Source organism: Leucoraja erinacea, chromosome 7 (genome assembly GCF_028641065.1).
Source record: "Leucoraja erinacea ecotype New England chromosome 7, Leri_hhj_1, whole genome shotgun sequence".
NCBI classification, from domain to species: domain Eukaryota; kingdom Metazoa; phylum Chordata; class Chondrichthyes; order Rajiformes; family Rajidae; genus Leucoraja; species Leucoraja erinaceus.
In genome coordinates, this window is record NC_073383.1 from 34,846,673 (window position 1) to 34,863,047 (window position 16,375).

The 16,375-nt window shown below is 42.5% G+C and overlaps 1 protein-coding gene across 1 annotated transcript in view; it reads left to right on the forward strand.

Annotated features, from left to right (window-relative positions):
* The window catches only part of bmpr2b (bone morphogenetic protein receptor, type II b (serine/threonine kinase)), a 178,331-nt gene that overhangs the window by 73,508 nt on the left and 88,448 nt on the right, over nucleotides 1-16,375 (forward strand). Inside the window, exons 2-3 of the mRNA XM_055638243.1 lie at nucleotides 11,358-11,537; nucleotides 15,403-15,576. Coding sequence (XP_055494218.1) covers nucleotides 11,358-11,537; nucleotides 15,403-15,576 — 354 coding nt within the window. The remainder of the gene's footprint in view (nucleotides 1-11,357; nucleotides 11,538-15,402; nucleotides 15,577-16,375) is intronic.

A 16,375-nucleotide genomic window follows, 5' to 3' on the forward strand; every position in this document is an offset into this window, starting at 1 on the left:
GCCCAGACCATCACATAAACCTCCCTTCCATTGACTTAATTTATACCTCAAGCTGCCTCGGCAAGGCCACCAGCGTAATCAAGGATGAGTCGCACCCCGGCTACTTGCTCTTCTCCCCTCTGTTATCAGGCAAATGTTTTAACAATAGATGAGTTGAGATAGCCATTTAGAAACAAGAAAAGATCAGAGAAATTAGTTCCTCCAGCAGTCTTTTTTCTTTATTTTTGCTCCTTTCCCCATAGTTGATCAAAAGCTGCACTAATACATTGAAGATAATGATGAACTTCTTTGATTATGTCTGTGTTTGCTGATGGCTGGTTCCCAAGAAAACTGATTCATGCTTCCAAGAATCTCATGTGAACATTGTCAGGGCAGGGCTCCACAGATTGGCAGAGGACTTTTTTTTTTGAAGACATGGAGGATAAAACTCAACTTCTTATTTTGCTAGAATATGATCGAATGTAAATGTCATCTGGTTACTGCAACTTTGGTTGTGGTGACCATCATACTAAAGTGCAGTGTGACAGCGCCCCCTCCCTCAGATGCCGCTCTGATCTCCATTTCCGGCAGACTGGCTAGGAGAGGCCAAACCTCAGTACCATTCAGCTGAGGCCACAGCCAAATAAGTAATATATTTGTAGATGCTGGTTAGGATCATGACCTGCAAGCATCTTGAATCAAATTTAAGATGAGATAAATTTCTGGGAATTCTGGAGATTCTGGTTAAATCTGAAAGCGTTGCAACACAGTCATAGTTTACCATATCAGGCTTTATAGAGGTCGAAGGCCATGTGGCATGACTGGTGCTGAACTCGGCATTGTTATGATTAGAGCCAGGATGTTTAGGCGCTAAAAATCTCTGAAATAGGCAGGCAAAAAGGCTTAATAAAATCACAAAAAAGGTACGAAAAAGGCATGTATTTCCACCACCAAAATGTGGTTAAAAATGATAATTATAAAGGCATACTACATTAATGCCTGGTTGCACATAACTACTAGCATTTTTTTCAAATTCTGGTGTTAAACTATGCCGTCTGTCAGACAGAATATGCTTCAGTTGTGAAAAACATCTTTCTACCCCAGCTGAGGTCACTGGTGCATTCCTGAAACAAGCTACAAACTCTACATTCATGTTGATATCTTGTGCATTACAACTACCTTTGAGAAATTTAGCTGTTTTGTACTTCTTCAAGATCTTTGTTAGCTAAAATCTCCCTCACATTTTCCTTGTATGTCTTTACCTACATCGCCAGAAACTTTAAGTACAGAGTACAGCAAGTGAAGATGTAAACAACTGAGCAATAGTTGTGCTTTTTGACTTCTCCAATACTTCCAATGTCAAGAAATACTCCTTTGATGGTTGACCTGCCTCCAGTTTACCAATGACCACATTGGCAACATATCTCCCCTCAGCATTGGTTCTCTCGTCTATTGAGATCCATATTTTGATGCATGCAACTTCATCTCTTAATTTTCTGCACAACAATGTTGAAGTTGCTGTCAACATAACTTTTTCTGTAATGATGACTCGCTCGGTATAGGTTCCTTTGTGTATTTCCCTAAAAAGCCTCTGAGAGATTTGTTTCTTATTTCCACAGTGGAATTCCAGCATCAATGAATGCTTTGCACAGACCACTCGAAAACTCAGATTTGCGACTGGAGCCAGCAGTAAATGTTGTGAGGAGATAAGCTTGCGTATTTCCTACCTTCAGTTTTTCTGCCGTCGACTTGTGCTTAGCTGTCTGTACATGCTGGGAGACTAAATATTTCTTCTCACGATTCACTGCTTTCTCATATGCTTTGCAAAACTGCACACAGTTGTCTGTAGAGAATATATCACTCCCGTACACTCTCACCAAATCGTTCAGTTTTTTACAAAGCGTTGACTTGACTTTAGGCATTTTGACGATTGCAGGGGTAGATCCTACAGGAGCGGGGATGCAGACCTCTACAGGTGGGCCAAGCACAAGCTGAGAAGAGGAATCAGAGCTGCCAAGGAAAGGTACTCTGAGAAGTTGAGGAGCAAGTTCTCAGCAAATGACTCTTCTTCAGTGTGGAAAGGCTTGCAAGAAATCACAAGCTACAAGAGGAAACCCCCCCACTCCTTGGCCTGACCAATGACCTGAACAAGTTCTACTGCAGGTTCGATAAACAGAAACTTAATCCTGGTACCCCACACCCCATCCCCAACCAACACTTCACACCTACTCACAGCCTGACTCCAGTTTGAAAAGACTAGATCCTTCCCCACCTACTCCTCCCCAATCACCATTTCACACCTACTTAAAGCATGACTCCAGTCTGCAAAGACAGGACCATCTCCCACACACCCCTCTCCAATCAACCACTTAACACCCACTTACAGCCGTGTTTTGAATTTTCTTGTAAGGCGTTAAAATGGCAAAAAAAGAGGCTGATTTAGATCGTGAAAAGGGCATTATCTTCATGAAATCATCAAAAAAGGCATGAAAAGGCACGTGTGACATTAATGGGAAAATCCTGGCTCTAGTTATGATCATATCTTCTGTGCTTCCAAGTATATAGCACCCACAAAGTGATTTGAAGAACATTTACCCACTGTCAGAAGACAGTTTAGGGGAACTCGGGCAATGACTTGGTGTGTAGGAAAGAACTGCAGATGCTGGTTTAAATTGAAGGTAGACACAAAATCCTGGAGTAACTCAGCGGGCCCCAGACCCGAAACGCCACCCATTCCTTCTCTCCAGAGATGCTGCCTGTCCAGCAATTTTGTGTCTACCTTCGGGCAATGACTTTCCTTTGGGTAGAAGCAGGAAGCCTCCTTTGGAGTTACCATGTTGAAGATGGTCATATTTAAGGTAGAGTCTCTTTGTTCCCTGGATCTTTTCCTCTTCCATGCTACTAAAAATGAGACCAGTTCATTTAGTAGATCAACACTGTATATTTTTGGTTCCAGTGGAAATTAGAATCTGCTGCCATAAGCTTTGTAGGATTCAGTTAATTTATTTTTGTTTAATGATTGGTGTGCACAGCTTGTGATTTGGGTAAGCCTGGTATCTGGGTTCAAATTGTTCGTATTATGTCATTAATTCTTCAAAGTGCAGAAATGTAGGTAGATATGTATCTGCACAAGTGGAGATGAACAATCACATCTTGAGGATAGATATGAAAATATAGTATTTTGAGGAGGATTTGTAACGTAATAATTTATTATCACATTGACTTTCCATTTCACTAACATTTTCAAATGAAATATGTAAAGAAGCAGCTGTGGATTTAATACAGCAAGCTATTGTTAATCAATAATAAGACTGTAATGACAGCTGGACTCCAGTTAGACATTATGGTACAGGATAAATTCAAGGGCTGCCTAATAGGTGTTTTTATAGTCTGCACACATCTGTCTGTGACTGCTTCTGAGAAGAACATAGGCATGTCTCTTGCACAGATACATGCTTTGCTCTTTCATTTTTATTACTGCTTCTTTATACAAAGCTGGAAGTATAAAAATCAAAGATCTTGAAGTTTAATACCACATTCTTGTATTTCCGCACCATATAAGCATTATAAGACACGAGTTCTTTTTTTAATAAATGAATAAATATTTGTGATGGATAAAAATAAATATATTTTATTTCCTGCTCCAACCATTGTGCTCATTCTCTTTATCTGTTCAGTTCAGTGCCTCCAGTTCATATTTGTTATCATTTTGTAGCACTAATCCCTCTATAACATGTGTACATTCTAATAAGATGAGTGTCTACCTTACCTGCCAGTTGCAATAGTATTTTTAGAAATGGGCAGGGTGAGTGTTGATCTCATGTATAGCCCAGAGAGTGTTACACTTGTTCAGGTTTGTGGTTAGAAATATTATCATGAACATAACCTTTGAGAATTTGCACATGTGGCACTACTACTTTTGATTATGAATAAACCCTACAAATAAAATGTTGCAAGTGTGTTGAGAACATGAAGCATTTGTTATTTCAGCTACATTGAAATTGTATAATACTAATGGAATGTTAGCATGTTAACAGCACCTTTCACAGTAGTGGTTAGGTTGCTGCATTGAATTAACTGTTCTGAAAATAGATTTCAAGACGTATTTAGGATTCAGATTGTATTTTCAATTATTCAAACAAGTTTAACTATAATCTTAGTATTGTTTTCTATCCCTACAATGTTTCTATATGGAGACACAAGACTGGATAAAACACAAAGTGTTGAGATTGAGAAAGTGGAGAGAAGTGACAGAGATCGTTCAAATGAATTTGCGGGCAGAGTGGAAGTTGGTAGTAAAGTTGATGACATTTTATAGTTAGTAAAGTCAATCTCACTGTTTCAATCACAGTAGTGGCACGGTGGTGCAGCGGATGAGTTGCTGCCTCATAGCGCCAGAGACCGGATTCGATCATGACCTCGGGTGCTGTCTTTTGCACGTTCTCACTGTGACCATATGGGTTTCCTCCGGGTACTCTGGTTTCAAAGATGTGCTGGTTTGTAGGTCAATTGGTTTCTGTAGGTTTATTTAAGTTTCTGGCACTTCATGATGCTTTAGAGACACGGGAGGGGTGTCATGAGTGGGCCAGGGGTGTATTGTTTCATTATTACATGACCTATGTTGGTCCAGAAACATGGATAATCCAGATAGACTCTGGAACCGATGATGCCGGAAAATCGGTGTTCAACCTGTACAAAGAGGCTTCAAGATGATTTGGATTGAAGGAATAGGTAAAAACATTTCAAATGTAGTATAAAGAACAGAAAGGCAATGTGTTCACTAAACAGTGTTAAATTGTGAAGTGTTGAGGTAAAGAGACTTGGGTATTTTTATATACCAACTAAACTAAGTGCAGACCCAACGGAATATTCCACCACTCACCCGTTCCCCCAAAGCAACCCGTTCCCCAAAGCAATATTCCACCACTCACGCATAGCCCCCAACTACGGAGGTGCAGCTCATTTCCCTTCATCCCCAGCACTCCCTTCCCCTCCTCTTCACCTTCCCTCTTCTTTCCCCTCTCCTCCTCCCCTCCCCAATCCCTCCTTCACCTCTCCCTCACTCTCCTTCCCCTGCCCTCTGTCCCTCCCCTCCCTCCCTCCCTCCTCCCTCCCTCCCTCCTCCCTCCCTACCCCTCCCCTACCCTCCCCTCCCTACCCCCCCATCCCTCTATCCCCCACCTCCCCCACTCCTCACCTCCCCCTATCCCCCCCACCCCCCCTATCCCTCCTCATTCCCCCACTCACTACCCCCCCCCCCCCTCTCCCTCCTCTCTCTCTATTCCCCCTTCCCCCCCCCCCCCCTCCTCACCTCCCCTCCCTCTTCCCTCTATTCCTCCCTCTCACTCCCCACTCCCCTACCCTCCTCACCTCCCCAGGATCTCTTCCCCCCTCTCCAATCCCTCCCTCTCACTCCCTCTCCTTTCCCCTACCCTCAGTCACTCCCTCTATCTCTACCTCCCCCACCGGACATGAGACATGATAAAACTGAAAAAAGAGGAGGAAATATATTTTTCCGCGGGTTCTGAAATTCGGCAAGGCCCTACTGCCGCCACGGCTCCATCGTCGCGAGGCCTCACCGATGCGGACTTGATGCCTCCAGGATTGCTGCGTCGAACCCCGGCCAGGGCCTCGCGGGTAGAAGCCTGGGTCGGACGAAGCGGCCGCCAGCGCCGGCGGCTGGGCACCACGGAGGCCGTGGATTGGGCTCGGCACCACGGCGGCACCCGCAGACGCAGCTCCAGCCGGTGGAGCATTAATGATGCTCACTCCGCTCCTTCAGCTTTACATTATCCTCACCGGTCGAGACGGGCACCGCCCGTGACTGACAGCGGACCCTGCCAATCAGTGCAGCGATGGTGCAGGAAGGGGCGTCGCTGTTCCAGTGACTGACAGGAGAGGAGACCAATCTGCCTGGTGGCCACTGGCAGGAGAGGAGACCAATCTGCGCATGCGTGGTTTTTAAGATTTTTAAACCATAATAACTTTTTTTAATATTCCATCGATTGGAACAAAACTTGTTGCCCTTGTAGCACAGGAGAATGGTGAGCAAGGTGGCAAAAAACCGTAGTGCTATCATGTATCAATGCGCGGTTGCGGGAGTGGTGGCAGCCTGCGGAGTCACACACACACTAACCAACCCCACACACACTAACCACCCCCCTTGATATTATATTAATATTATTCATCCGCTCCTTTTATCCCATCCCCGCCCTATCCACTCACGCATAGCCCCCAACTTGCAGGCGCGGCTAGAGAGGGAGAGGGGTAGAGAGGGATGGGGCAGAGGCAGAGGGTAGCTACAGAGGCAGAGAGCAGCAGCAACCTCCCACTATGTGCCGACATGAGGACCCTGAGCGAGGCGGCGGGCGGGCGAGCGAGCGGGCGAGTTGGGCCGCTGCAGTCTTCAGCTATGATCTTTGGTCTTCAGTCCTGGGCCCGACTTCATCTCCGGCTGTGTCTTTTAAATAACGTGGGGGAGGAGGGAGGGTTGGAGGGGGTGACGTCAATCGCAGCATGAGGAAGACGGCACGCAGACCCATTGTGACGTCATTGGGGAAAGCCAGTCATTTTTAAAAGTTTTGTCAGATTTTTGAACATTTTCATTAATAACTCGAGAAATAAAACATGAAATTTTCTGATACGGCGAATTTTGACTCCAGGGGAAAATGTCTACCGGAATATGTAAACATTTTACATTTACCACGTCATTTTTTTCATGAAGATGTGATTACACACAAACACATACACAAATAAATATACATCCAAGATCAGAGTTTTATAAGTATAGAGATAGATAGATAGATAGATAGATCGATAGATAGATAGATAGATAGATAGATGACAGAAATTTAACATGCAGGTGTAGTAAACAGCTAAGAAGGCAAATAGTATGATGGCCTTTACAGCATGAGTATTGGAGTACAAAGGAATCACATCTAGATATTGAGTGTATCAAAAAAAGGATATAATTGCTGTAAAGGGAGTGCAATACAGGTTCACTAGATTGATACCTAGAATGGGAGAACCACATATGACATGAGACCAGTATTTGCTGGAATTTGGAAGAATGAGAGGGGATCTGATTGAAACTTAACAAATTCTGAATGGAGTCACATTCTCACGTTACAGAGCAAGAGATTTCAGACAAAGATGAGAAATCTCCCAAGAAGATAGCTATATCTCTCAATACAAAAAGCATCAAAGGAAATGATGAAAGGACAGAAATATGATATTGTGTGCAGTTCTTGTTGCCATACAATAGGATGGATGTGGAAGCTTTGGGGAGGGTGCAGAAGAGATTCACCAGGATTGACCTGGATTGGAGGATGTAGATATAAGGAGAGGCTGCGCAAACTGAGATTGTTTCCTTTGATGTGTTGGTGGCTGTGTGGTGTACTGTTAGAAGTACATAAAATTATGATAGAATAGATAATCGTCTTCTCAGGGTGGAAATGTCAATTAATAGAGGGCATGGGTTTAAGATGAGAGGGGAGATATTTAAAGGCAAATTATTTTGCATTGAGAATGGGAGGTGCTGGGAATGCAATGCCAGGGAATGTGATAAAAACAGATACAATAGCAATGCTTATGAGGTATTTGGACAGACGCATGAACTGGCAGGGAATAAGCGAGTTCGGTATTCCGAAAAACGCAAGGAATCATGGGATTTGTCAAAGGTCATTTGTGATAAAGAAAAAGCTGGCTGTATAAACTGTATAAATTGTTAACTATTCTACCAATTAATTAATCTAGAATTCTGTCAACTCAATACCTTCCTTTCCTGTTCTGCTGTTCACACCACCCACACAGTCCCAGTTCAGTTCATTAATCGGCAATTATGAGATATTCAAAAAGTTAAAACTTATTATTTTCATTTAATCCTTAATGTGTTTGCTTCTGGAGTAAGAAAATATTACGTGTTTGAAACATTTTCTTTTCTTTATTCATAATTGATGTGTAAAAATATATTTAATCTAAGGAACAAGAGATTGGGGTGCCAGGTACCGGGAGAGCAGGGTGTAACAGCGAGAGAGAGGGGGCAGATGCGAGTGGGAGATGGGGAGAGACTGGACCGGTGGAGAGACATTCTCAGCAGCTGTGTACAGACCTGCATTTCATCCGTAGTCAGGATCGAACCTGGGTCTCCGGCGCTGCAAGTGCTGTTGAACTGCCACTGAACTGTCCCATCCCTGTCTGGGGGTGGCCAGAGATGTCCGGGGTGACCCTGGACTGGCGGGACACCGGCCTGGAGCAGTGGCGGCCCCAGGCTTACAGCCAGCTTGGAGAAGAAGCGCTAACTCCGGCTCAACTCTGCTCCAATTCCTGAGGAACCCGTTCCCCGATGTGCTGGGGACCGTCAGCTGCACCTCTCGCTTTATCCAGTGGCTGTCGGTTAACCCCCTCGGTGCTGGTGAAAGCCGAGCACCTGTCACCAACAGGGATACACACAGTAACTCAGTGGGACTGGCAGCATCCTTGGAGAAAAGGAATAGGTGACGTTTCGGGTCAAGACCCGTCTCCAGAGAATTTGTGTGTATCCGCGCTGATGACTGGTGCAATTGATAAATTGATACTGGGAGGGACGTGGCGTCACATGGAAGGACTGGTCCCCGAACGCAATATTCCACCACTCACCCATGGGTCCCAATACTCACCACTCTCTAGAGAGGGAGGGGGGGGTAGAGAGGGAGGGGGAGGTGGAGAGGGAGAGGAGTAGAGAGGGAGGGGGATGGGCGGTAAAGAAGGAGAGGGGCAGGGCGAGAGGGGGGTAGTGACCCTTCCCCATCTCCCTCCTACTCATTTTCCTCATCCTCCTCCTCTCGCTCCCATTCCTTGCCCCAGGACCTACCCAGGTTGTAGAGCAGCGCCAGGGCCTGGACAGCTTGAGAGCCCATTGTGATTGGCGCACTGTGAGAGGCATTGTGACATCATCACTACGTTTCTCTGTGAACGCGGTTTTGGCTTTTTTTGAAACTTTAAATCATGAATAACTTTGGAAATATAGGCCGGAATGCGACGGGAAAATGTTTATTGTTTCGAAGGAAAAAATGTGAGTAGAATATGTGAAAATGGGAAGGCTGTGGCCTAGCGTTTGGAAGAAGTTAGGAAAATGCAGAGCAGAGTACACATTGACGGCACAAACAAAGAGCTTTAGTAATATAGATAGCTTATTCTTATTTTGTGTGGGGTGAGAGTGAATGGTTATTTTGTGGTTACGATACGATAGAACTTTATTCATCCCCAGAGGGAAATTGGTCTGCCAATAGGAGTCATAGATTAGAGATCCAAAAACAAGAGTTCAGATTAATTTCTAACACTTTTAATCATTCAAATCAGCTATTCTTTATACTGGCCCTCTCAAGTATTGGAACATGGTTCCAAAATGCATTTGTTCCCAATCTTGAGAACTTTCATGCTCCTGGTATTTACACCTTGTATTAATGACACAAACAATGAGGTATAAGGTAACTAAGATTTTGGCAATATATGGTTAGATAAGAATGTCAGCTGTGATCATGATGCAGAGGCTACAGAGAATATGAACAAGGTATTGGGTAGGAAGGAACTGCAGATGCTGGATTACACCGAAGATAGACACAAAATGCTGGGGTAACTCTGAACAGGCAACATCTCTGGCGAGAAGGAATGGGTGACGTTTTGGGTCGAGGCCCTTCTTTAGGCTGAGAGTCAGGGAAGAGGGAAAGTAGAGATATGGAAGGGTACAAAGAGCATGTAAGGTGTAGAAAGGACAGATCCAAGCAGACGACGATCAAGGAAATATACAATGTTTCATTTTTAGCTGAGGAGAAGGTGACAATGAGGCATACAAACAATAAAATTAATCAGAAGGACAGTGAAACTAGTAGGAGCGATTGTTGCTGATTGGCCCATTCCAGACTGCAAGCGTATGTGCTGAGGGACTGACTAAAGCTTGGTGCACCCAATGGCATGGCTCTGTGGGGGGGAGGACCACAGTTTAGTGTCCTTGTGCTGCTGAATGTTGAGGACCAGAGTCTGGTGGGGACAGCCCTCGAACAGTGGAATGGCTATTATGCCAGGGGGGCACATGAGTGGCAAGGGTGTTTTGTTTGGTTTACAGATAATTGAGAACACTACTGAGTGTGGCACTAACGAATACCTTGACCCTGAGAAACTCCGAATAAGTTTTGCGCAGTTTTGTCTTGGATATATTGTTTATTCTGACTAAAGTTTACTTTTGGAAAAATAATTATCATGCAGTAAATTAAAATAGGGGACAGTCCACAGTGAAAGTGCAGATCCGCTTGTGCAAAAGTAAATACATTGAATTTAATTTAGTAAGGTGGCGAGAGAAAGAATACTTTCAAGAAAAATCACTTCCCAAGATATTTATACATGAATGTATGTGAAAGGTTAAATTTTCATTGTTATGCACTTGGGAATGTTGAGATAATGTAGGAGTTGAAACCTATTGCCCAAAATGGAAATGTCCATTAGTGTTGTTCAAGAATAAAAATATAAATCACTGGAACCAATTAGTAATTTGTGAAGAAGATAGGATTGATGTTTCGCATTCCTACAATTGTTCACTGCCATATGCATTTAATATTCAACATTTTCAACAAAAATGAAATGGAACAAAATTAGAAGGATGAACACTGTACAGATATGGTATTCTCACTCTCATTTTCATGGTCATAAAATTCATCATTAAGGAAGTTATGAAGCTTGAAGGAAAGTGATTTTCTTCCTTGCATAATATAATGTTGCCCTTGGTCCATTGTGGCCCTAATTTAATATTGAAGAACTATTGCAGAATTTATGTTTTTACTAATCATGAGCATGCCAATCCAGTGCAATATGGAGAATAATGCTGTATCGCAGAAGTGCATTTCTGGAGATGAGGTGCTGAGACATTGTAGTGATTCAGGTGGATATGAAAAATTCCATTACTTACTAAGATAGGAACAGGCAATCTGAATATATCGCAGGCTGATTCACTTTGCTACGTTAAACATTGTTGTGAAAACTGGCTGCTGTATGCTCGTTCAATGTCACATTAATTGCATTTCCAATTAATTAATTGGTAACACTTGCTGTATGATTCCACAAATGGAAGGTTTCTTTCCATTAAAACAACTGATAGACACGATAAGATCCGAAAGCAAAAGCTTTGTATGGAAAAATACTCATTGCATACAGAAGTAATGGAATTGCTCAAAAGTGAGGAAAGGAGAATAAATCGTGTTGAAGTTAGTTCTTACAGTGACCATTTATCAATGAGATGTGGTGATAGTATTAGCACAGAAAGAATTTGTCTGTTTCGTTGTCTCAGATACCTCTGAAATTTTAAAGTTAGAATATTTTCCTCAACTTTTTTTAAATTTCAATTCTAGCTGCCCAGAGTAATGAGAGGCGCTGTGCCTTCAAAGACTCGTTTACACACTCTGAGGAGCATGGCATCAATGAAGAACGCATCAACCAGGAAAATGGCACCATTGTGTGCGAGAAGGGCAGTCAGTGCTATGGATTGTGGGAGAAGATGAGAGATGGAGGCGTTCACATAAAAAAGCAAGGTAAGCTACTCTCCAGGATCTGGATGCAGGATTTTCAGAGAACAGTTTTTTGTGAAAGTTATGTATTTTTCTGCTTGATACTCGTTCTTATTATTTCCTATGAAAGAATGTAGTTCTCACACGGTTCATGGTGCATCAGTCTTGACACTTTGTCAAATTTGAGCATGGGTTACTTAAAAGTTCCCAAACTCCCTAGAGTTGGCTGAAGCCTCGTGAAATTGGTTCCTTCTTTCCTAGGTGTTATTGGTAACAACTTGGAAGGACAGCTCATTGTTTTGAAGGCTGCTCATGCATTTTGGCATGATCTATCCCTGTGCAAAGTATATAAACTCCATTATTTTGCTTCACTACTCCTTCAGTTTTCTTTCAGATGCCAGTTATAATGTCTCTAATGCTTTAAATTCTGTTCTCCTGCCTGCTGATTTCACCTACATTGCTGTCAAGGACTATGGTTGATAAGCATGTAAATTACATTGAAAGCTGGTGTGAAGTCCATCACTCCTATTATTTCAGCGGGTGCAGCAGCATCTATGGAGCGAAGGAAATAGGCAACGTTTCGGCCCGAAACGTTGCCTATTTCCTTCGCTCCATAGATGCTGCTGCACCCGCTGAGTTTCTCCAGCATTTTTGTGTAACCTTCGATTCTCCAGCATCTGTAGTTCCTTCTTAAACACTCCTATTATTTCTATAGCCTGGGTTTTGTGCAGCTAAAAGTGTTGTCTTGTCTTCCAACCTTTACACAAGCAACTTTAAACCCTTCTGTATATGGTGCTAACCAGCCGATTTCAGTTTAAATAGACATTTTGAATGCTGTGCACAATTCCCCAATATACCTTATTGAATCCTCTGAAATGCGCAAGTTGTACTAGTATGCAATACTAGTATGACACGTGATGCTGCCACATCCTTTGATAAAGTTCCTCGTGGTAGGCCTCCCTGGAAGGTTGGACGATTTGCCAATTGGATATAAAATTGGCTTCAATTTAGGAAACAAGGGTGGGGGGAGGGAGTAGAGGTAGAGGGGTGATTTTCCAGATCCAAAGGTTTGTAACAAATGGTGTACGACAGGGATTGATGCTAACTCCACTGTGGTTCATTATTTATGTTAATGATTTGGATATGAATGTAGGTGGAATGGTTATTAGATTTGTGGGTAACACTAAAATTGGTGGTATAGTGGACTATGAAGAAGCGTACCTATAAGTCAAATGGGATATTGATCAACTGAACCAAATGATTAAGGAATAATAGATGGAGTTTATTTTGGATAAATTATCCGTGGCTTGATCAGGTGCCTACAAGACCAAACAAGGGTGTCAGGGGTTATGGGGAGGAGGCAGAAAATGTGGTTAAGAGGGGAAGATATATCAGCCATGATTGAATGGCAGAGTAGACTTGATGGGCTGAATGGCCTAATTCTGCTACTATCACTTTTGAACATATGAACGTTGTGGGAATCTAGAGAAAATATTACAGGAGCCCAGTGTGAAATATTTGCATCATCGTTAGTCATGAGTGAGGTGCTGGGTGACTGGAGGTGGCTAATGTTGCGTGTTTATTAAAGAAGGGCTGCAAAGAATAACCTGGGAATTATAAACCAGTAAGCTTAACATGTGTGGTAGGCAAGTTACTGGAAGGGATTCCACAAGATAAGATTTGGAAAAACGGGTTTAGATTAGAGATACAGTGCAGAAAAAGGTCCTTCGGCCCACTGAGTCTGTGCCAACCAGCACGTTAACACTATCCTACTCACTAGGGACAATTTTACATTTATAGCAAGCCATTTAACCTACAGCCCTGTACATCTTTGGAGTGTGGGAGGAAACTGGAGATCCCAGGAAAAACCCACGCAGGCCATGGGGAGAACGTAGAAACTCTGTACAGACAGCACCCATAGTCAGGATCGAACCCGGGTCCCTGGTGTTGTTAGGCACCGTGCAGCCCCACAGTGATTAGGGGTAGTCAGCTCAGTTATGTGCATGGGAGATTATGCCTCAGGAATTGAATTGAGTTTTTGGAAGGATTAACCAAGAAGGTCAATGAGGGCAGGAGTGTAGATGTAGTCTATATTAACTTGAACAAGGTTTTTTACAAGTTTGACTCCATCCAGGGACCCTGACAGTCTTTTCAGGAGAGGCAGAGGTTTACTTGCACCTCCTCCAACCTCATCTACTGTATCCATTGTTCTTGGTGTAGACTCCTGTATATCGGCGTTGCACAGCCGTTACAATTATCTGTTCTGGTTGGGGTAGATTTGATCCAAGTTCTTTTGGGAAAAGGCCTTTTGACAACTTATTGGACATCACAATCCTGATGTTTGAGGCTTGGTTAGAAGTTACATGTTACCCCATTAGTTTCTTAATTAATGTGTTGGTTTGAGTATATGAGATAGGCAAAGATCTAGGATTATAATAGATATGAAAAAAATGTCCTGTTACCCATCACGTATGTAATCATAAGGTCATGAGGAATAGGAGTAGAATTAGGCCATTCGCCCATCAAATCTACTCCGCCATTCAATCATATGTCTAATCTATCTCTCCCTCCTAACCCCATTCTCCTGCTTTCATATCCCATAACCTCTGGCACCTGTACTAATCAAGAATCTATCTCTGCCTTAAAAATATCCACTGATGGCCTCCACAGCCTTCTGGCAAATAATTCCACAGATTCACCACTCTCTGACTAAAGAAATTTCTCTTCATCTTCCTAAAAGAACATCCTTTAATTCTGAGGCTATGACCTCTAGTCCTCTGTATCTCCCACTAGTGGAAACATCTCCACATCCACTCAATCCAAGCCTTTCACTATTCTGTATATTTCAATGAGGTCCTCCCTCATTCTTCTGAACTCCAGTGAGTACAGGCCCAGTGCTGACAAACACTCATCATAGGTTAATCTACTCATTCCTAGGATCATTCTTGTAAACCTCCTCTGGACCCTCTCCAGACCCAGCACATCCTTTCTCAGATATGGTGCCCAAAATTGCTCACAATATTCCAAATGCTGCCTTACCAGCGCCGTATAGAGCCTCAGCATTACATCCCTGTTTTTGTATACAAGCCCTCTTGAAATAAATGCTAGCATTGAGTTTGCTTTCTTTACTGCCGATTCAACTTGCAGATTAACTTTTTGGGAATCCTACACCAGCGCTCCCAAGTCCCTTTGCAGCTCACCCCTTTTAGAAAATAATGGGGTAATGACTGGGGATGCTTATTTGCTCTCCTCCTCATTAAAGCGCAGGACAGGAATTTAATCTCCATCCTGAAACTCACCGCAGCATTGAATTCATGGCAATTTATAGTTTAAGTTCCAATTTTGTACAGCGCAATGCAATAGACATTTTAATTCCTTTTTATTTTGAAAGACGGGATTATAGTGAGACATACATCCAAATGTTTTTGTTGAGTTGCTCTGAGTTCTCTGATTTCAACTGGAGTTATGGTGAAGTCACACATTTTGACTTGGGCAATCTGAGGGTGTTCCCACTCCTCATCTATTCAGCAACTTGTAGAAAATCCCAAAATGTGAACATTTAAAGAGGGTAATGTTGGTTTACTGGTTTTCGACTCCATTCACATATCCTGGCAATAATGTGCACCTAAAATACTGTCCCCTAACATAACTGCAATTTGAAAGGTGAGAATTTACAATTGTAATAGTGCTTGCAATTTTATATAACTTTAAGATTTTGCCAAACAAATGTTGATACAATATTATGCTGCTCTTTAAGTAGTTCAGCCTTTATGTTTCTTTAATTTGTTGAGATCAGTAGACCATTAAAACTCTAGTCTTTTAATGGGTTGACTTGCTGACTCCTTGCAGCATCTCGGGTCTTACATTTCTTATTCTGTTTCTACACCAGGCTGTTGGGGTCACTTTGGAGACAGGGAGGTGTGTCATCCTCCAGAGTGTGTGGTGACAAACCACAGACAGAATGGCACTTTCCGCTTCTGCTGCTGTAGTACCGATATGTGCAACGTCAACTTCACTGAAAACTTTATCCCATTGCCCGATCCAACAGATTCAGTACCACGCAGTAAGTACACTTTTCTGATTATAATAAAAGCTAGAAATAGTTGGCTCAGGCACACCCCTGTGAAGGGTGAAAGTGAATTAATGTTTCAATTTGTTAATTCTTTGTCAGAAGAAATTAGGAATGTAAGTTTTAAAATGTACAGATGCAGATAAAAAGTTTGCTGCCTACTATTTATTGGCATGTTGGATATGGAGGCTGTGCGAGTTTGTGAAAATATAGTAAAGATTGCATTTGACAGACTTAAGGCAATTTTTCTTTTTCATCAAGAAGACAGATCTAGGAACAAAACATTAGGATGTAGATTATATTAAGTGGTAAGAGATTTAGAGGGTATCTGAGGGAGAACTTTTTCACCCAGAGGTGATTAGAATCTGAAATGCACTGCTCACAACATTTAAGATGTAGATAAATACTTGAATACTTACAAGGTTACACACCAAGAGTTGGTATGTGGGCTAAAGGGTCTGTTTCTGTGCTGTATAAGAATGTGCCCCGTGACTAGGACCCTAAATGCCTTTAATCCAGGTCGAAAGTAAAATACGTCAAGAAATGGTAACTGGACTTGAAATTTCACCTTGAATTTTAAAATTGTGGGAGGAGACAAAGAGGAAAGAGGTTCTGTGAAGGGAGGAGTTTCTACATGAGTACTCTCAGGATGCAAGAAATAAAGTACATTCACGTTTATGATAAATAAAAGTGTAGAAGATCATTGAATAAAGAGGAATGAGAAGAGTTGCGATGAATAAAAGCAATATTCTGAAATAAGAAGAACCAAATGTTGCAAGAAAACAGATTGAAG